Source organism: Miscanthus floridulus, unplaced genomic scaffold (genome assembly GCF_019320115.1).
Source record: "Miscanthus floridulus cultivar M001 unplaced genomic scaffold, ASM1932011v1 fs_214_2_3, whole genome shotgun sequence".
In the NCBI taxonomy this organism is placed as follows: Eukaryota; Viridiplantae; Streptophyta; class Magnoliopsida; order Poales; family Poaceae; genus Miscanthus; species Miscanthus floridulus.
The window spans coordinates 18794-40000 of NW_027096388.1; the positions used below are offsets into that span (position 1 = coordinate 18794).

Below are 21207 nucleotides of genomic sequence, written 5' to 3' on the forward strand. Positions count from 1 at the left end.
TGATATTGCCACTTTGCCCAATCCTTTAACCTTGCCCTTTGAATTATCTCCAAATGTTATTTTCTCTTGTCCATCTACCTCTTCATCTAGTAAGGTGAACATACGAGGATCACCGGTCATATGTTGAGTGCAACCACTATCAATAACCCAATGACTTCCACCGATCTTGTAGTTCACCTACACACAAGAGATTCAAGCTTTAGGGATCCAAGCTTGTTGAGGGCCCTTCACCTTCTCAACAAGGGACTTGGCCACCCAAATTTTCTTAGGCCTACTCTTGTTTGGGGACCTAAGAACATGACTTTCATCTTTCCACTCGAATCTTTTCTAAGCATGTAGTGAGCATTGAAAGCAAAGGGTCTAGCATGCTTGGGCAAGGGTTGTGGTGGTGGAGTTTGACACTCATGAGCAAAGTGGCCTTCTTGTCCACATTCAAAATATCTCTTTGGCTTTGGCTTTGGCTTTGATTGTTGGTGTTGAGCTTGAGCCTTCTTCTTCTCTACACTTGCCATATATCCAATGCCACTTCTATCCATCTTCATGACGGTATTCATGAGTAGCTCATTTTGGAGATGCTTGCCTCTAGCAAACTTGCTCAATCCCACCTTGAGATGCTCTTTCTCCATCTTGAGCTTCTTGTTCTCTTCCTTGAGAAGATCATTGTTCTTCTCCTCCTTGAGTTTCTTGACTTCTTCTTTTAACTTCTCATTCTCAAGGATCACCTCTTTGTCATGATCAAGAGTTTCTAGCACAATGGTGTTGTGACTTTTCATTTCTTCAAGATCTTTCATGAGCTTCTCATTGTTACTCTTGAGCTTGACATACTCATCATGGTCATTGCACTCAACCACTTGCTTGCCCTTGCTACTAGATCCATGCTCAATGCTTTCATCAATTAAATCATCACATGAGGTAGCTATATCAATCTTAACAACACAGTTAGTAGCATCATGTGGCTCATTTGGTAAGAATTCTTGTGCAATAATAAGGGTATCATAATTGATCTTTAGAGTTGCATATTCATCTTTTAGCTTATTGTGACTAGTGATAGGCTCATTGTGCACCCACTCAAGTTTATCATTTTTATCTTTAAGCTCTTTCTTAGAAGATTTGAGCTCCTTGAGTTTGGATGATATAGAATCATTAGTTTCTTTGAGCTCATCATTAGCCTTTTCTAATGTGTCACATTTAGCTAAGAGTGAATCATTTTTAGCATCAAGTTTTTCATTTGTAGCTCTACTCTTTCTAATGATCTTAGTATATTTTCTTAGTATTTTAACAAGATCATCATAAGTAGGTGAGTCATCATCATCGCTATCACTATCATCATCACTACTATCATCACTCTTAGTTACCTTGCGTTCACCTTTGGCCATAAGGCATAGGTGTGTAGAGGATGATGGCGATGGTGGTGGTGAAGATGCAAGTTCAATAGCAATGGCGGCCACCTTTTCATCGTCACTATCATCATCGGATGATCCACTTGATGAATCAATGTCCGTGAGCCAATCACCGACAATATAGGCCTTGCCACTCTTCTTCTTCTTGTAGAACTCCCTCTTTTTGCCATCAAACTTGATGCCACTCTTGTTTAGCCTTTTTAGCATATTGGTGGTCTTCTTCACCATGAGGGCAAGGCTTTCTTCATCATCTTCATCACTTGAGCTCTCATACTCAAGTCTTGCTTTGCCCTTGTCTTGGCTAGCTTTGAATGCTAAGTCCTTCTCTTTCTTCTTTGTAGAGGATGAGCCATCTTGTGGTGTGATGTGCATGTACATCTCATGAGCATTGATCTTTCCCAAGATTTGTGTCGGTGTAGCGGCGGAAAGATCACCTTGATGTAGCACGGTCATAATGTGCCCATATTTGTCAATGGGGAGGACACTCAAGATTTTTCTCACAACGTCGGATGGTGACATTTGAGTGAGTCCAAGCCCATTGACTTCCTCTACAAGAACATTCAATCGAGAGTACATCTCATTAGCACTTTCTTTGGGAAGCATCTCAAAAGAATTTAGCTTTTTAATCACAAGATGATAGCGTTCCTCACGCTCACTCTTGGTTCCCTCATGGAGCGCACAAACGTCCGACCATAGAGCATGGGCGTCTTTGTGGTTCCTTACACGATTGAACACATCTTTGCAAAGGCCTCTAAAGATGGTGTTGCGAGCCTTTGCATTCCATTTTTCATAATTCACTTCATCGCCTTGAAGTTGTGCGGCATTCCTAGGTGCGGGGAACCCTTGAGAGGCGACTTTAAGAATTCCGACATCTAGAGCTTCTAAGTAAGCCTCCATGCGGATTTTCCAATATGGAAAATCATCTCCCTCAAAGATAGGAGGAGGTCCATCCCCGTGAGACATCTTGCTCTAAGCGATTAAGCTTAAAAACGTGAGCACGAGGCTCTGATACCAATTGAAAGGATCAAGATGCCCAAGAGGGGGGGTGAATTGGGCTAATTCTAAATTTTCTTTCAATAAACAAATCCTACGGATAGCCCAATTAACCCCTTGTGCCTAGAAAAGTGTTTATATCAAATTAATGCACAACAAACTCGCAACCTAAGTTCCAAACTTACTCTAGCAAGCAATTCTATGGATGTAAAAACAAGTATTGAATTGCTCAAAGTAAATGCTCAAAGTAAGTGCTCAAAGTAAATAGAGAGAGAAAGGAACGCGGCGATGTTTTGCCGAGGTATCGGAGAGTCGCCACTCCCCACTAGTCCTCGTTGGAGCACCCGCGCAAGGGTGTAGCTCCCCCTTGATCCGCGCAAGGATCAAGTGCTCTCTACGGGTTGATTCTTCGACACTCCGTCGCGGCGAATCACCCAAAGCCGCTCAGAACTTGAGTTGGGTCACCCACAAGCTCCGCCGGGTGAACACCAAACTTCCAATCACCACCAAGCCGTCTAGGTGATGGCGATCACCAAGAGTAACAAGCACGAACTCTCACTTGACCACGCGAAGCCTAATGAGAAGATGGATGCACACTTTGCTACTCTTGATTTGCTAGTGAGGCTACTCTCTTGGATTCTCAAATCACAAACACCTCACTAGGATCTTGCTCTTCTTGGCACTCACAAACGTGTTTTTCAGCTATTTGAATGAGCAAAGGATACTCCACTCACGAGTGGAGCTTCTATTTATAAGCCAGCCTGAAAAACGAACCGTTATGAGCTTCTGCGGGATGACCGGACGCTCCGGTCGTGATGACCGGACGCTCCGGTCAGTTCAACCCGCGAACCAGTAGTAACGAATCGACCGGACGCTGGCAGGGTCCGGTCAGCACTGACTGGACGCGTCCGGTCGCATAAAACCCTTACTGGAACCTTACTGGACTCGACCGGACGCTGAACCCTCAGGGTCCGGTCAGCACTGACCGGACGCGTCCGGTCACTCTTTTCCAAGTCTGGACCCTTACTGGAGTCGACCGGACGCTAGCCCTCAGCGTCCGATCACAAGGCCTTCCAGCGTCCGGTCACAACAGACTTATTCACCTCAGTCAAACGAACTGACCGGACCCTGCAGCCAGCGTCCGGTCACACCGGAGCCAGCGTCCGATCAGTGTTTGACCCTCCATTCACTTCCAACTTTCGAACATATGTGAATGAAGTTTGCTCCAAAGGATCTTAGGCATTCATGGGAGCTACCTAGAGCTAGTTTTAACAAGTGTGCACCACACCTAACTCACTAGACTCAACTAGGTCAAGCTACCCGTTCATACCCCCCTTCATAATACGGCCAAAGGAAAAACAAAGTCCTAAACTACTCTAAGTGTTTTTCCAACTCCAATTGACACTTAGAACTAGTCATCCTTAACCTTGTCGTCCATCCTTTGAAAACCGAAACGATTTCCATCGTAGGGGCATGACAACCTCGATTGCCCAATCGATCTCCATTACCATGACCTAACTTAATTGCCTCTGCAAAACACACGTTAGTCATAGTAATCTTGTATTGACATTAATCACCGAAATCCAACTAGGGGCCTAGATGCTTTCAAACATCAACAAGGTATGATTTTGCTGCTCCATTGTTGGTTAGGACATGTGTATGGCGTCGCCTCGCCACGCGCCTTAAATGCCTAGTCGACTCGAATTGGCGGGTCGCCGCACCTCGACTTACCGCCTTAAAAACCATGCTCTTAACAGGTAGTCTACTTTCCAATTCATTACATCCAGAATTACTAGTAACGTCTAAGACTTGTACCCATCCAACATAATAAATAGAAGATAGGATATATTGCCAGCATGGTTCAAAGGCACGAAGGCCTCATCTGCCATGCTGCTGAAACCAATGCTTGAAATTTCAATCTTCTTGTCAAGAAGCTTCAGAAGCACATGTCTGCGAAGATGATGCATGCATCACTGATATTGCCTGATGTAGCCAGCTAATTGACCAAAGCATTGATAGCAGCTCATATAAATTGTGGATGGCAGATTGACACAAACATATTTCCATTTCAACAGCACCGAAACCCTCTTGAATCACCAAACAAAGCTAATCGCAACAACATGTGGTTCCTCCATCATGAAACCCCCTAAAATAATTTAGTTTACCAGCTCCTTCTGAAGAAATCAATGCCAAATTTGGACCTTGTATTGAATGTCGTGAGCATTTCTAGCTGAGACTAGATGATGGTAATGCCCCTGAGTATAACGGAACATATGGGAAAAATTTACGATGCACATCTTCTGTTGGTAGAAACTCAAAATAGGGCACTTCTGGAGTACAGATAACATGCACATCCCTGTGTTTCAGATCATAGGACACCAGTCTTTTCTTTAACCAATCATAGAAGAAGATCAAATCGCTGTCTGGATGAAACGCAGCTGTGTAGTAGTCCCATACCCTTCCTGGCATTCTTGGTCCAAATAGATCTGGCTTGTTGATGCTTTGTTTAAAGATCCATATCCACTCCTCACTGTCATGATCCTCAAGAACATAGATTGACATGGCATCACTTGAGTCGAGATTGCTACCAACATAAAGTAAGCGGCCCTGAGAATGACAGACAGAAGAACCAGAGCCACCACCATTTTCCCTCACTCGGGGGATCCTCCATGTCTGGCCCTCTGTGTTCACCGACACCGACACGACAGAATTGCGTATCATGCAGAAATGCAGGAAGCCTTTGAAATAGGTCATTTGGCCAGTGTATTGGACATATTCTATGGCACGGTCAAATGGGGCTTCTCTGAGAACCCATCTTCCCGTTTGGGACGAGTATATCTCCACTGCCCAGACGATGAATTCGTAATGATCCAACTGCTGCACCAGCTGAAACACATGGAAATGCGGGGAGATGGACGGATCGAAGCCTAGTGCCGCTGTGCTGGTGTCTATGGGTAGACTGACACCGTGGTTGGGGTAAGGTAACCCACTCCCCGGTGGCTGGATTGCACACGATGTAGAAGGGTGGTGGTGAATGTCGTTGCCAATATTCCTCGCTCAACCCGTTGCAAGAGTCCAGCAGCTCACAGGTGGGGGGCAGGAAGGAGAGAGTCATATCAACCCCGGGAGGCGGAGGCAAAACCGAAGACATAGACAAGCCGATGAAGTCCCAGGTCGGGCGGCTGCCGTAGGGACGGGAGAAGAAGAGGCCCCACAGCGTCTGCGCGAACCTGCGGCGGTTGGCCGGATCGGAGATGAAGGCGCGCCATGCCCGCGAGACGCACTCGCAGAGGCAGAGCGACTTGGCCGGCAGCCGCGCGAGGATCTCGACGATGAGCTCGTCCGGGACTCCATCTCGACGGAAGAGGTGCAGCGGAACCTGCAATTCATGCGGCGGCGCCTGGTTAGTGGTTATTTATCGCTGGGATTTGGGGGCATTGGAGAGTTTGAGAGTCGATTGCTTGCTCACCTCTTGTGCTATCGGGAAGGATAATAGCCCCGCCGCGGCGGACTCCTCGCTGCGGATCCCAATCAACCGTCGCCGGAGAAGATGACGGATGGGAGGGCCGGGGAGGAACACTGGAGCCGGCGACCGAGCGAGCCCGGGCGGTGAGGCGTGTTCGTGTATCAGGCGTCCACCGAATCGTGTGGCCACCGTTTTGTTGGTCCACCTGTCAGATCTCTCTCCCTCTGTTTACAAGTGAGTCTCAGCTGTTGCAATTGCAACTCTCATGGAATCTCTTTGCTAGCCAATACTATGCCAGCCATGACAGGTTAAGCTTTAAACGATTAGTAACTAAGAAGAAATTCTTCGTTTAGTGGATATTAAATTCGGACCTGCACAAGCTAACAACAGTGTTCTCATGGTAGCCAATACTATGCCAGCCATTGTCTGATTCATGAGTAATGACCAAAGTAGCTCTTAACATGAATCATTTTGGCTGTTGCATCTATGAACAGCACTAAATTTTAGAGAAATTTGCAAATACTGTGAAGATTATTGAACTGAAAGCCAACGCACAAGTCGATGCTGACTAGAATCAACAAATGGGACCAGGCACAATTATAAACAGGTTATATCTCTCAAAGAATAAGTTTTACATTCTGCAATAACTTGATAAGCCCACTCTGATTCTCTTAAATTCAGAAAGACTATGCATGTAACTTGCATTTCCATGCCTGCATATATGAATATAAAATGTGAGTGTTTGTAAAGCCTTTCTTTTTAAGGCAACCACAATTGTATTTGTTAAAGTGTACATAGATTGCCATCGTATTCTGAAACCCTGAGTTGGAAAATACGGTATCCCAATGTCAGATATGATCAAGCCTTCACATCAAACGACCTGCACAGCATGCTCGAGGATACTTATGCTGCAGCTGGGGCCACTGCACAAAGAACTGGTCAGCTATCCGTAGCTTGTACAACAGTAAACCGCTCAATGATAGCTTCTTCACCCTTGCAATGCTTTCAATGTAGAAAATGGAGGACCATCCCATACCAAGCACCTACAAAAAGACAGCAATCCTAAACTAGTTAGATAATAGAAAATATGGCATCAACTTGAAACTTGGGCCGAAGAAATTAACAAGCACAAGTAAGATCAATGGCAATATTATCCATTTATCCTCCAAGATCAATCGCACAAATCTCATACTGCATCAAGTAAGCAAGCATAGAAGCTAGGGTGTGAGGGCTACCTTCAGAAGGAAAGCTGAGATGCATAGAGGAAAGCATGTCCCTGGACCATTGCAAAATATCTGAAGGAGTATTACAAAGCTTTAGTATTTGAACTCATGCTGCAAATAGCTACCATAGTTTGAACTGGGTACACACCACTTGTGGTCTGATTCTTATTACTAGCCACATAGCATGCAATGTGGCTAGAAATGTTGTTGCGATGGATGTAATATAAGATTGGCCTACTTCACGACTACGGTATATCTGCATGAAATGAGCATTCTCGGCAGTCTTCATTCCATCACTCTGAAAAGGCACTAAATATAATCATATTCCATATTCTAAATAGTTTAGCAAGTTCCCAGCATATAATTGGTTCAATGCAACATAATAATTGACCTCCACCTGAATAAGTGACTGTTCATAGACCTGTGCCTTTTGAAGACTCATGTTGTCAGTAAGTGCAGCCACATAGTATCTTGGTGTGAACCTATCCTTCTGAAGTGTTGTTACAATATTCATCATTTCTGCGGTATGCCCTCCTAACAACCAAAACGCAAAATAACACATGTTTCATTAAGCTACATATCTTACAACTTAGACACTTGATAATGATAACTCAAAGAAACTACCAAATGTTCTAGCAAGAGTGTGAACAAGAGTCCAGTAAAATAGTAATAATGCTAGTGATGTGCTATTTGATAGTGATCCAATGTGAATAGAATTTCTGCATAAATATACTTATTACAAAGAGATACAAGTGTGCTTTGTAATTGTAAATTGTAAAATGATAAGATCCTGACAGTTTTAATACCGCCATTAAACAAGCCAATACATGCTAAATAGGGCGAGAATGAATATGTGACTAAGACAAGATATTGCGACATTAGCAAATTGGCAACTACTGAAGGAAGTCAACCAAAGTGCAAAAAAAAAATATAAAAAAAATGCGCCCTGTTTAGAATAGAAGCTGGAGCTGAAAAATGTCTAGCAGATGCCACAAAAAGGAGACTCCTAACTCAGTCCAGGGTCATGAGAGTTGCTCAGTGTTGTAACAAAACATCATATATAAGCTATCTTATTAGCTAACAAACATCTTTAGTTCGAGCTGTCTTATCAGCTTTGCACATGGCAACAGATATAGAAACTGAGTTTAAACATGCACCAAGTTTGTATAAACTGTGACAATGCCCTCTCAAAAGCAGAACTGCTGCGTCACAAATGCTACGGTTGACTACGAGCTATAATGTTTCTGGACGAAACAAGATTTTGTCCCATGATCTCTTTGTGACAGTCTATCAAGATTAAGTCAGTGAAAATGCAATTCCCATATACGGAGACCAAGAGTTGTGCTTTTATTACCATAGAAGAAAATAAACTCGCTTATGAACTTGCAGTTACCAACAATTATTCAGTATAACCACATCTTGGTACTCATGCATGCCCTTACACCTTTGAGTACTCAGTACTGTTTAATATACCAAGCAACCGTATCCAAGACTTGTCCCTAAGGTATTTGACAGGAAAGACCGAAATACGTACTCACCGGAGCCAAGGACTATGAGACAACGCAATCCAGTGGCGCGCGGCCTCGACGCTGGTTGGCCACTGTGCCACAGCACATAGAAGAAGCGGACTGCGAGCACAGAGATAAGTACTGGAAAGGCGTAGAAGGCGACAGCCACGGCGTTGAGACCCATCTGCGTTCAAGTAGCAGAGCGTGAAACAAGAAGTTTACACATCTATCTACAATATGACTTCTTGTTTGGCCTATGCCTTCTAATGGACATGAAAGTATTGAGTGTTTCATCTTCATCCACTTCGAATCAACTCTGTATTGTACTCTAGCACATGAACAAATTATATTTCAATGATCCAAAGAATAAACTCTGTATTGCTATAGCACTGCTGTACATCAACTCTAGCACAAGTAACAAATTCAACAAATTTCATTTTACTGACCGTAATCTACTCTTTACTGTGCTGTTGTACATACATCAATGTTTGATGTTCCTATTTCACTATCTCAGTACACATGAACAAAACTACAATCCCTGAATCGCTGTGTGCGGAAACGAGATTGGAGATTGTAGACAGGAGACGCAAAGAGAGGATAGAGGAGCCTCACCGCGGCGGCTCAGCCGGCGCACGACGGTCGGAGGTCAGCGCAGGCTCGGTGCCGCACTGCCGCGCCGGCCTCAGTGAGTGCGAGCGCGACGATGCCCCTGGCTGCTGGCCTGCTGCGGACCTGCCCCGGCCGCGGGCCGCCCAGCCTCTGGCCGCTACCCGCAGATGCGCGGCGCGGCAGCAGCCGCGCCAGCCAAGCAGAGCGGAGAGCTGCCGGTCCGCCGCCGCCGCCAGCGGATTTGGAGCGCAGGAAAGGTAATCGGGAAGCCAGATCGGGAGAAGCGCCGCGCGCGGGATGCGGGACGGCGACGTCCTTGGTCGGCTGACCGGAGGGTGTTGGAGGCGCCGGACGGCGGGCCAGGGGCGGCTAAACAAGAACAAGCTCGGTGCCTCGGTCGGCCTCCTCCGCTGCGGCTGCGCTTATGGGCTGGGCCATTTGCCTGAAGTACATGGGTCGGGTCTGACGGGATTACAGGGTATGTTGAAGAATTTTCATTTTTTATATTTTAAAATTTTGTTTTTATTTTCAAAAAGAAATTGTTGCAACAAACAATGAGCATATTTATACTACCATAACCAACTAATATGGTGATATTAACTTATCGTAAGTGAACAGGTGGAATTAGCCGATTCCAACGATGGAATTTCTTTTTTTTTCTGGACAACAAACCTTAAAAAATCATAAAATTTTCCTATGATCTTCGTTGGAAATAAAAAAAAATTATATGAAAATCATAGAACTTGATATCTACAACTTTATTTTACAACTCCATTTAAAACCATCTTGATGCCTAACTAATCGATACAATGATTAGATCTACGAATGCATATCTCAACCTTGTACCGATTAACTCAAAACTAAAATTGCTTCACATTGGGACTGTTGACACAGTTTTTTGCACGTGTCAAAATGATCGGAGTGAACTAATCGGCAAGGGGAAAGTTACTGTATATTCTGATAGCCGATGAAAGCCAACTTGTAAAGATGGTTGCCGATAGCTGGTGGTGGTCGATGGAAAGATTGATTTAGACTCGGGCGTTGCCGATGAGGTTGGAGGTGTTATTGTCGATGCCGATGAAGGGAGGCTTGAAGACTACTGCCGATGAAACAGGGAGTATGCCGATGAAGGAAGACTTGAAGACTACTGCCGATGAAACAGGGAGTATGCCGATGAAGGAAGACTTGAAGACTATTGCCGATGAAACAGGGAGTATGCTGATGGGAAGGAGAACGGTGAGATTTCCATCGTAATTGAGGCGGACAGGGAAATAGATAAGAGTTGATTTCCTTTTCTATATTTGTTAGAGTATGATTCATGTAAGAGTCACGTGTTTCCTTAGATATGGGCTTGGTGTCCTAGTTGTGTTTGGTTGTGTCTCTTTAGATCAGGGTATAAATATGGAGTGAGGGGCAATGTAATGAATATATGAATCAATATCAAAACCAAGTTTTACTCCTATTTACATCTACTTACTTTTCGGCGACTTCGTCAATTTGCATATTTTTTCTTTTTACGAGTTCTCATTGATTCGGCGAGTTGCATTGTCTCAGTGCGACCTTCGGCGACTCTCGAGTTCCGCGTGAGTACCTCTTGGCCGTGACTTCTGGGCGTATCGCTGTTGTCAGGACCAAAGTGCTCGTATCTTCATTCTTGTCGATTAACAGGTCAAATCGACTGGCACGCTTTGGATATCGATTCGGGTATTAGCCCTTTGTGTTTGCAGATCCACTTTTGCATCAACACATCTTTTGGCACGCCTGGTGGGACCAATCAATCCGATCAGTATGTTCAATTCCGAGATCAATGCGGGGAACATTATCGCGGTATCAGAAGAAGATCTTAAGGAAGAGCAGAGGCAGGCTATGGAAAAGGCTGTAGAAGAATACAGGCAGCTTTGTCTGAAATCGTTTAGCCTGAACAAGAGTGGACAAGTCATCCAGAAGCAAGATTTGTCGTTGCCTCGGCAGGTTACCTTTGACTCCAATCCTGGTAAACTTCAAGAGATGGTTAATTCTGTAGTAAATTATGCTTTGATTAATCATTTCAATGTGCTGTCCAATACTGTTCATAATGCTGTGGTTCGAACTCTCAAAGAAGGACAAGCGTCACCGCATTATGTTGAGCCTGCCTATCACCAACCAGAGCCGGCATCTGTCAATACTCCATCGGCTCCCTCGGCCGTTGTGGGTACAGAAGTTACTTCTTCTCTAGTATCGGCAGGCTTACCTAATATTCAATCTATATCGATACGATCAGATCCGGTACTACCAGGAGGACGAATTCAGCTTAATACAGATCTATCGGCATCAGCTATGTCAGGTCCTGTGTCTCAAAATAGCCAGATTCTTGCTAATTGGTGGGGATATGGTATGCCTCCAGAGCCATCTGTTTCAATCCTGGATTACCTCAAGTGTTTGATGCAGTAGGAAAAGCTCCTATACCATCGGCTATTTCGCCGATGGCTCAAGTGCCTCAATATGCCACAGCAACTACTGTGCAACCAACTCTAGAGGGTTTCCAGATGCCTTTGGTTCAAACGCCCAGTTCAAATCCATCGGCAAGCTTACTGCCGATGCAGCAGAAAGCCCCTGTTATGAGTCAAACTGGGGTTCAGTTCATGCCTCAAGCTGGTTATAATTATCCAACAATGTCAGCAAATTACCAGCCATCGGTAAGTTTTGTACCGATGAGTTCTAATAATGGTTGGTCAGGACAGTTACCTGTTCAACATACAGTTCAGCAAAATCAGCAGGTTGCAAGGATTCAACAAGGTCATATGCAAACTGGTTTTCAGAATCAAGCATCGGCAGCACAGCCGATGAATCCTTTCCAACAGGTTAATGGACCACAAGTAACGGTGAATATGCCGATTGCTGGAGATCGTGGGCCACAAAGATATATGGAGTGATATCAGCAGGCACTTCCTATAGAAATTCAGCCAGTTCGTCATCAGAAGACTGATGCTTTTTGGGCCGATAGGATAGCAGAAATTATGAAGGATCAGTTTGGGATAAAGCCCAAGGTCAATACTTATTCTTATCGGACTCCATATCCTCCTGCATATGATTTAATTCCTCTCCCAAATCGGTACAAGGTACCAGATTTTACTAAATTCTCCAGGCAAGATGACACATCAACAATGGAACACGTCAATCGCTTCATTATTCAATGTGGAGAGGCAGCTAGCAGAGATGAATTAAGAGTTCGATTATTTTCATCATCTTTGTCTGGATCGGCATTTACGTGGTTCATTTCATTACCACCAAATTCTATTATTACCTGGGCTGATCTAGAAAAACAATTTCATAAGTATTTCTTTGCTGGAATCCATGAAAAGAAGCTTACCGATTTAGTAAAATTGAGACAGCACAATGATGAATCGGTAGAAAGCTTTGTGCAAAGGCTATGAGATGTAAAAAATAAGTGCTACAGTCTGGTGCTGGATGATCGGCAGCTTGCCGATCTAGCTTTCCAAGGGTTATTGCCATATCTTAAAGACAGATATGCTTCTCAGGAGTTTGAAAGTCTCAGTCATCTTGTGCAAAGGATCTCTGATCAAGATACTAGGGTTTTTGAACCTAAAAAGAATTGGAGTAAAAAGGTATCATTTATTGAAGAAGTAAGAGATTCTGATTCTGATGAAGAACCAGTTATTGGCTTAGCTGAGTGGGTTAAGAATAAAAAGCCGATATCTTATCCCTTTGGTCAAAAAGAGCCAGAAAAGTTTACCTTTGATATCACCAAGGCCGACAAAATATTTGATCTTCTGCTTCAAGAGGGCCAAATTAAGCTGTCACCTAATCATATGATCCCATCGGCAGAAGAGTTGAAGAAGATCTTGTACTGCAAATGGCACAATGCAACTTCACATAGTACAAATGAGTGCAAGGTGTTCAGGCAACAGTTACAATCGGCTATTGAATCTGGGAGAATTAAGTTTGGTACTTCCAAGGCCCAGAAGCCGATGAAAATTGATCAACACCCTTTTCCAGCAAATATGTTGGAGGCCAAAGGGAAGACTAAAGTATTGACATCAGAGGCTGCTGAGAAAAATGCATCAGTAGATCCCCAACATCGGATAACTACCGATGATGCAAAAAGTAAGGGCTTGCTGGGAGAAAGCAGTAGTTCCAAAAATCCTCCTCGACCTGGCATTGTGATTACTCATCGAAGGCAGCAGGAGAGTTGGCGTCAGCGAAATGACCGATATCGACAACAGCAAGAAGAGAGACGTCGGGAAGAATGGCATCGGCATAAAGATCATTGGAGTGCCCGTTTTTTATCCATTGCTGGGAAGAAGGTATTAAATTACCAACTGTTGAAAATTGCCCTGAGTGCAATGGTTATTACGGGGTCAATCGGTCAGAAAGGAGGTTTCAACCTGGCAATCAGGGTTTATTTATCAATGAGCCGATCAGAGGTAGAGCATCAGTGCATGATCGGCTAGGGGGTAGACTTAGTGTACATGAAAGGCTTGGTAAACGCGCTGGATATTTTCCAAGGAATCAAGAGGAGCTTGAGGAAATGGCAAATGCAAGAGTTCTCGATGAGGAAATATTCTATAGGGACCCTAATATACACCGTGTAGAGTCAACTAGGACCTGTTATCAGCCGGTTTGGAAAACCAAGTTTCCTCGATGGTGCCCGGAGGGTCTGACAAAGACGCAGAGAAGGAGGATGCAACGTGAGCGTCAGGAGGATTTATACCAAGAGGAAAATTCCTCCAATGAGAGGTCCGGTCATCAGCAGTGGCAGGTAAAACACAAAAATAAGGGTCCATTGGCAGATGTTAATATGGTATTCATGTTGCCGATGGAGTTTTTGGCACTATCTGATAAAGAGGAAGAAGTTGTTCTCTCTGATCAAGTAGCTCAGTTGACACTAGATCCAATGATGGTTGTTTTTGAGAAACCTACCGATGACGAGAGACAGCATCTTAAGGCTTTGTTTGTGAAGGGCAGAGTTGATGGGCAGCCTATGTCTAAGGTACTTATTGATGGAGGGGCTGCGATTAATATTATGCCTTATGTGATGTATCGAAAACTTGGTAAGGGAGATCAAGACTTGACCAAAACCGATATGATGCTGAAAGATTTTGAAGGCAATGTGTCACCGGCTAAAGGGGCAGTATGCGTTGAATTGACCATCGGCAGCAAAACCTTGCTGATGATGTTCTTTGTTATTAACGGCAAGGGTGCATATAATCTGCTTCTAGGGAGGGATTGGATTCATGCTAATTGTTGTGTTCCTTCTACAATGCATCAATGCCTCGTACAGTGGATTAGGGATAAGATTGAGGTTGTCCCTGGTGATTCTTCTTATATCATCGCATCGGCAGAATCAGATACTTATGAGCGAACTAAATGCATATCAGGAGAAGCTTGGGAAAAAGAGTTCCTTAGAGTTGCTGATTATGAAATTCCACCGATCCAAGCAGTCGGTTCTGAAGAAGAATTTTAATGGATAGGTTTGCCGATGATGGAAAATTAGGTCAAGGGTTCACATCGGCAGATGATTTAGTAGAAGTAGATATCGGTGATGGCGATAGGCCAAGACCTACTTTTATTAGTGCTAAGTTAGATTCCAAGTGTAAGCAGCAAATAATTGATGTGTTAAAAGAGTATAAAGATTGTTTTGCTTGGGATTATACTGAGATGCCTGGATTAGACCGATCGGTAGTTGAACATTGGTTACCTATCAAATCTGGATTTTGGCCACATCAGCAGCCAGCGCGCTGATGCAACCCTAATATACTTCCTGATATTAAGGCCGAAATAACTAAATTAATTGAGGCAAAGTTTATTCGGTAGTGTCGATATGCAGAGTGGATCTCTAATGTGGTTCCTGTTTATAAGAAAAATGGAAAACTTCGTGTTTGTATTGATTTCAGGAATCTCAACAAAGCCACACCGATGGATGGCTATCCAATGCCGATTGCTGATTTGTTGATTGATGCTGCAGCCGGACATCAAATTATCAGCTTCATGGATGGTAATGCAGGCTACAATCAAATATTCATGGCTGAAGAAGATATTCCCAAGACTGCTTTCAGATGTCCAGGTCATGTGGGGTTGTTTGAGTGAATAGTTATGACGTTTGGTTTGAAAAATGCCGGCGCTACTTATCAGAGAGCTATGAACTTTATTTTTCATGAATACATCGGCACATCAGTGGAGATTTACATTGATGATGTGGTGATTAAGTCTGGAGATATCACAAAACATTTAGCCGATCTACGAAAGATACTGGAGTACACAAGGAAGCATGGATTGAAGATGAATCCTAATAAATGTGCATTTGGTGTATCGGCAGGACAATTCTTGGGTTTTATGGTGCATCAGCGGGGCATCAAAATCAGTAGGAAGTCTATTGATGCGATTAACAAGGTGGTTGCTCCTGTCAATAAGACTGAATTGCAGTCTTTGATCGGTAAGATTAATTTCATTAGAAGATTCATATCTAATCTGTCGGGTAAGATCAAGGCTTTCAGTCCACTACTTAAGTTGAAAGCCGATCAGGAATTTGTATGGGGAGCTGAGCAGCAGTTAGCCCTCGATGAAATTAAGAAATGTGCTCAAAGTAAATAGAGAGAGAAAGGAACGCGGCGATGTTTTGCCGAGGTATCGGAGAGTCGCCACTCCCCACTAGTCCTCGTTGGAGCACCCGCGCAAGGGTGTAGCTCCCCCTTGATCCGCGCAAGGATCAAGTGCTCTCTACGGGTTGATTCTTCGACACTCTGTCGCGGCGAATCACCCAAAGCCGCTCACAACTTGAGTTGGGTCACCCACAAGCTCCGCCGGGTGAACACCAAACTTCCAATCACCACCAAGCCGTCTAGGTGATGGCGATCACCAAGAGTAACAAGCACGAACTCTCACTTGACCACGCGAAGCCTAATGAGAAGATGGATGCACACTTTGCTACTCTTGATTTGCTAGTGAGGCTACTCTCTTGGATTCTCAAATCACAAACACCTCACTAGGATCTTGCTCTTCTTGGCACTCACAAACGTGTTTTTCAGCTGTTTGAATGAGCAAAGGATACTCCACTCACGAGTGGAGCTTCTATTTATAAGCCAGCCTGAAAAACAAACCGTTATGAGCTTCTGCGGGATGACCGGACGCTCCGGTCGTGATGACCGGACGCTCCGGTCAGTTCAACCCGCGAACCAGTAGTAACGAATCGACCGGACGCTGGCAGGGTCCGGTCAGCACTGACCGGACGCGTCCGGTCGCATAAAACCCTTACTGGAACCTTACTGGACTCGACCGGACGCTGAACCCTCAGGGTCCGGTCAGCACTGACCGGACACGTCCGGTCACTCTTTTCCAAGTCTGGACCCTTACTGGAGTCGACCGGACGCTAGCCCTCAGCGTCCGATCACAAGGCCTTCCAGCGTCCGGTCACAACAGACTTATTCACCTCAGTTAAACGAACTGACCGGACCCTGCGGCCAGCGTCCGGTCACACCGGAGCCAGCGTCCGGTCAGTGTTTGACCCTCCATTCACTTCCAACTTTCGAACATATGTGAATGAAGTTTGCTCCAAAGGATCTTAGGCATTCATGGGAGCTACCTAGAGCTAGTTTTAACAAGTGTGCACCACACCTAACTCACTAGACTCAACTAGGTCAAGCTACCCGTTCATACCCCCCTTCATAGTACGGCCAAAGGAAAAACAAAGTCCTAAACTACTCTAAGTGTCTTTCCAACTCCAATTGACACTTAGAACTAGTCATCCTTAACCTTGTCGTCCATCCTTTGAAAACCGAAACGATTTCCATCGTAGGGGCATGACAACCTCGATTGCCCAATCGATCTCCATTACCATGACCTAACTTAATTGCCTCTGCAAAACACACATTAGTCATAGTAATCTTGTATTGACATTAATCACCGAAATCCAACTAGGGGCCTAGATGCTTTCAATCTCCCCCTTTTTGGTGATTGATGACAATACCACCTCGAGTATGTTATAGAGTGAGGTTTTTGACGGGCTTGGTTCATATAAGCTTTTGTCAATAAGAACAAAAAGAGTTGGTCAAGCTTATATGACCCAAGCCAACACAGTGTACTCAAAGGATATGAATTAAGCATGAGTACAGATAACAAAGCTCATTTGCTCCGAAATATAAACGCGGAAGCAATAGCAAATGAGCATTACCCAAGTGATATGACATATAGATAAAGCAAGGTAGAAGTCACACATGTCAAATATCACAACCACGTAGATAGCACTATCACATATATATAGTAGTATGCATGAAAGTAAACACCCGAATGCATAAGTAATAGTGTATCACACAAATAAAACTCCAAATGTATATAATAAGCTAATACTGGATAACTAGCTCCCCCTAAAGCTCGCTCCCCCTGAGTCTACATACTCAAAACCCTCTCCCCCTTTGGCGTCAAGCACCAAAACCTAAGGGTCGGTCGGCGGGGCTGCAGCGGACGAGTTGGGCGCTGAAGTACGTGGAGCAAGATGGAACTGGGCGCCATCATCATCTGACCCTGAGCTCTGAACTGACTGACCCTCTGAAGCAGGAAGTGTCGCTGAAGCGGTCTGGGTCTGAGCTGGGGCTGGTGCTGCCTGTGATGCTGCAAGTATGTCCGTCGTAGGATCTGACGAGGCGACAGACGAGGGGAGCCTCTGAATGGTCATAATAGCTGGAGCTGCTGTAGACGGACCGGCAGAATGCATGTGAGGCGGAGTAGGCATGCCGGTCAACTCGCTGAATGATGCTCCAAGGCTCCTGGAGACTGACGACTCAGGCACGAATAGCGAAGAAGTCTGCTCTGGTGAGAAACCCGTGTGATAAGGAGTGAACTGCGGGGCTACACCAGGTGAAGCTAACCACTGGGACACCTGTACTGGAGGTGACGTAAACTGAGCTGGAGGCTGTCCCTGACTCTAAAGCCCGATGGGCTGTACTGCTGGAGTCGTCGAAGTGGTAGGTGGCTGTGCAAGCTGGGGCGAAGTCTGTGGCAGTGGGATCCCAATGGCTGTCACTACATGCTGCATGAATCCCATGAGCTGCTACTGCATAAGTAACTGCTGGTGCTGAAGGAGCTGCTGCTGCCGCTGAAACTCGTCCTGACGAGCCTGAAACTGTGCGAAGTTTGTAGCTGTCTCCTGTGCCTGTCGTGTCTGATCCTGCTGCATCCGCTCAAGAATAGCAATGAGAGCGGGGTCTGTCTGTGGAGCAGGTGGAGCAGAACTAGAGCTACCGGCCTCTGCATCGTGTCTGCGTGGAGGCATCTGAGGTATAGGCTGGTAGTCGTCGTCAGAGCTATCACTGTACTCACTCACTCCCTGCTATGCCTCTAGCTCCTCCTCCTCAGTGGCTACAATCCCTCTGATGATCTCGTCCTGCTGAGCTGCAGACTCTGGCACGTCGGGGCGATGGCTAGGCTGACTGGGTGCCTGAGGAGTGGCGTGTCTGATCCTCTGTGACAGGTTGTAAGCTGGGAACTCTGTAGTGGCACCTGTATACTCATCCATCATGCCAGGGGGCTTATCAATCACAACTCTGCGGATGAGGAACGTGATCCAGTGAGCATAGGGAAGCTGCCTGCGACCCTTGAATCCCTCAGCTATAGTATCCTCCATCTCTGAAAGAAGGAGGTCCCAGATGTCAAACACTGTCATCTGTATGATGGCATTGAGAAGCCAGAGCTGTAAGCGAGTCAGGCCCTCCCTGTATCCCAACCTGGGAAGCAGTGTCCTCCTGATGATGGCCTCTAGTATCCTCGCTGTAGGAGTCAAGTCACTGGGGTTCCTGCTCGACCCCTCACCGAACGGCTCCTTGAAGCAATGCCGCACTAGATCTGTAGGGGGCACCTGCCCTCCATGAGGACGCCTAGGAGGCTCCTGATGTCCATAGCAAACCTCATGCATCTTTACAGGCTGCTCCTGTAGTCTCAGTATCTCCCTGACTCTGCCACTAGTCACTCTGTAGTCTTTGCCTTTGAAAGCAAAATGAATGAATCTGTGATGAGGATCAATGTAGAGCGAGGCATAAAACTGACGGACCCAAGAAGGTACATATATGCCCGTCCGTCCAATCAAATCTGTCAGTCCTGGCAAATATGACAAGTATTGCCGAATGCCCTCTCCGGCTGCTGCCACAATGGACTCTATCTGACAGACCCTCTGTGATCTGAACACTGCCCCACTGTTAAGATATGCATTGTAGAAATCCTCATGCAGTGGCGTGTAGAACCCCTCAGCTACTCTCTCATCCCTCCTAGGAGGAAACCAAACCTCAAACTCAACAAACCGCAGCTGCTGAACCTGCCTGGCTGTAGCGGCCCTCAAGTCGAGGTGAACCACTGGAGGCGGACCCTGTGGTCTGGGCGGAGGGCGTGAACCCCTGCGCTGTGTAACTGGCCTCGGTGGAACTGCAGCACTGGTACGACTCGAGCGGCGTAGCTGAGGTGCCGGCTCGGTCTCCTGACTCTCCTGAGTCTCCTGGGCTGGCTGAGGCTCTGCTGGTGGAGGCTGCTGCTGTGCTGACGGACCCTCCTCAATGGCGACCCGTCGTCCTGCAAACGTGGCAGTCCTAGCTGGACTACCATGACGACGCTCAACCTCCTCAATCGCAGCTCTGACTGCGGGTGAAACTGGCTGATCTGCAATGACAACTCCGCTGCGGGTACCACCTCTCTCGGCACGCTCTGCGGCCTCTGCAACAGCTGCTGCTCTCGCTGTCTCGGCGTCGGGGTACTTGCGCTTCTTGGATGTCAGCTGCTTGGTTGACTTGCCTTTGGATCCGGCTGGCTGACGAGGCGGGGGCCTCCGATCATCATCACCTGGGCCACCACCAACATTCTTGGTGCGAGCCATCTGAACTGACAAGATGGTGAACTGTCGCTGATGAAGATCAACTGACAAACTGCCGCTTTCGAGGCTTGGCCTCGATCCTTACTCGCGAGCTTGGCTCCGAGTTAACTGCCAACTGCCAATTGAACCACAACGGAACCGACTCGCTGCACGATAGAATAGATAGATATACAAATAAATACCATATGTCTAATAGATACGAAATCCTAATAGAGAAAGCAATGTAGATGCGAAATCGAATCGAGTGGCTTTCTACCTGACGAACGGCGATCCGAGAAGAGATAAGATATCACGTGGGGGATACTCGGAACCGGGCTAGGGTTAGGTCAAATGCCCTGAATGCAATGGGGAATTAGAGCATTTAGAATTGATCTAGGTCACAATTTGAAGATCAAGATTGAAACGCAAAAACTCGCCTTACCAAACAATGGGAGGATAGGGCAAGATTACTTGGCGAAGATTTTCAGCCTTGGCACCGATGGAACGACGAGCTTGGACGCGAGAAGGCCGTCGAGGAGCTGAGCGGGCGGTGGCGCGTTGGATGAGCCGCGAGGCTTGGTGGCGCGCTAGGCCGGGGCGCGAGACTCGGCTGCGGGCACGGGGAGGCTGCGGCGGCGCGACTGGGCAGGGGCACCGAGGCGCGGGCGCGAGGTGAGGCGCGAGGAGGCGGCGGCACAACCGTGCGGCGGCTTGGCGAGGCAGCGGCGGCGCGGCTTGGTGGCTTGGGCTAGGGCACGGCGGCGGCTCGGGCTTATGTCAAGGAAGAAGAAAAGGTCCGGATAAATAACCCCCAAAACGCGACAGAAAAGGAAACGGGAAAAGAGTCCTTAAGACGCGCGAGATCCACTGACCGGACGCTCCGGTGGTAGCGACCGGACGCTACCACCCAGCGTCCGGTCGATTCCAGAGAGGTCCAAATCCTCTGGAATCGCGACCGGACGCGTCCGGTGGTCCATGACCGGACGCAGGCAGGGTCCGGTCAGTACTGCTTGTCCTTCCTTCGATCGACCGGACGCAGAACCCTTCCTGACCGGACGCACAGACGCAGCGTCCGGTCACTCCTTCATTAGCAGTTCACCTCCTGTGAACTGACCGGACGCTGGACAGCAGCGTCCGGTGCAGCGTCCGGTGCACCTTTTACAGCAATCCTTCAACAATC

At 46.4% G+C, this 21207-nt stretch overlaps 1 protein-coding gene and 1 pseudogene across 1 annotated transcript; both read right to left on the minus strand.

Annotated features, from left to right (window-relative positions):
- Positions 1 to 4007: 4007 nt before the first annotated feature.
- LOC136530819 (F-box protein At3g26010-like) lies at positions 4008 to 6282 on the minus strand (annotated as a pseudogene).
- Positions 6283 to 6451: 169 nt separating this feature from the next.
- On the minus strand, positions 6452 to 9624 carry LOC136530820 (uncharacterized). The gene is made up of 6 exons (XM_066523534.1): positions 9203 to 9624; positions 8621 to 8774; positions 7480 to 7616; positions 7231 to 7380; positions 7095 to 7154; positions 6452 to 6902 (listed from the first exon to the last, which is right to left on the minus strand). Exons 2-6 carry the CDS (start codon positions 8772 to 8774, stop codon positions 6726 to 6728), a joined length of 678 nt encoding a protein of 225 aa, XP_066379631.1. The 5' UTR covers positions 9203 to 9624; the 3' UTR covers positions 6452 to 6725.
- Positions 9625 to 21207: the final 11583 nt, after the last annotated feature.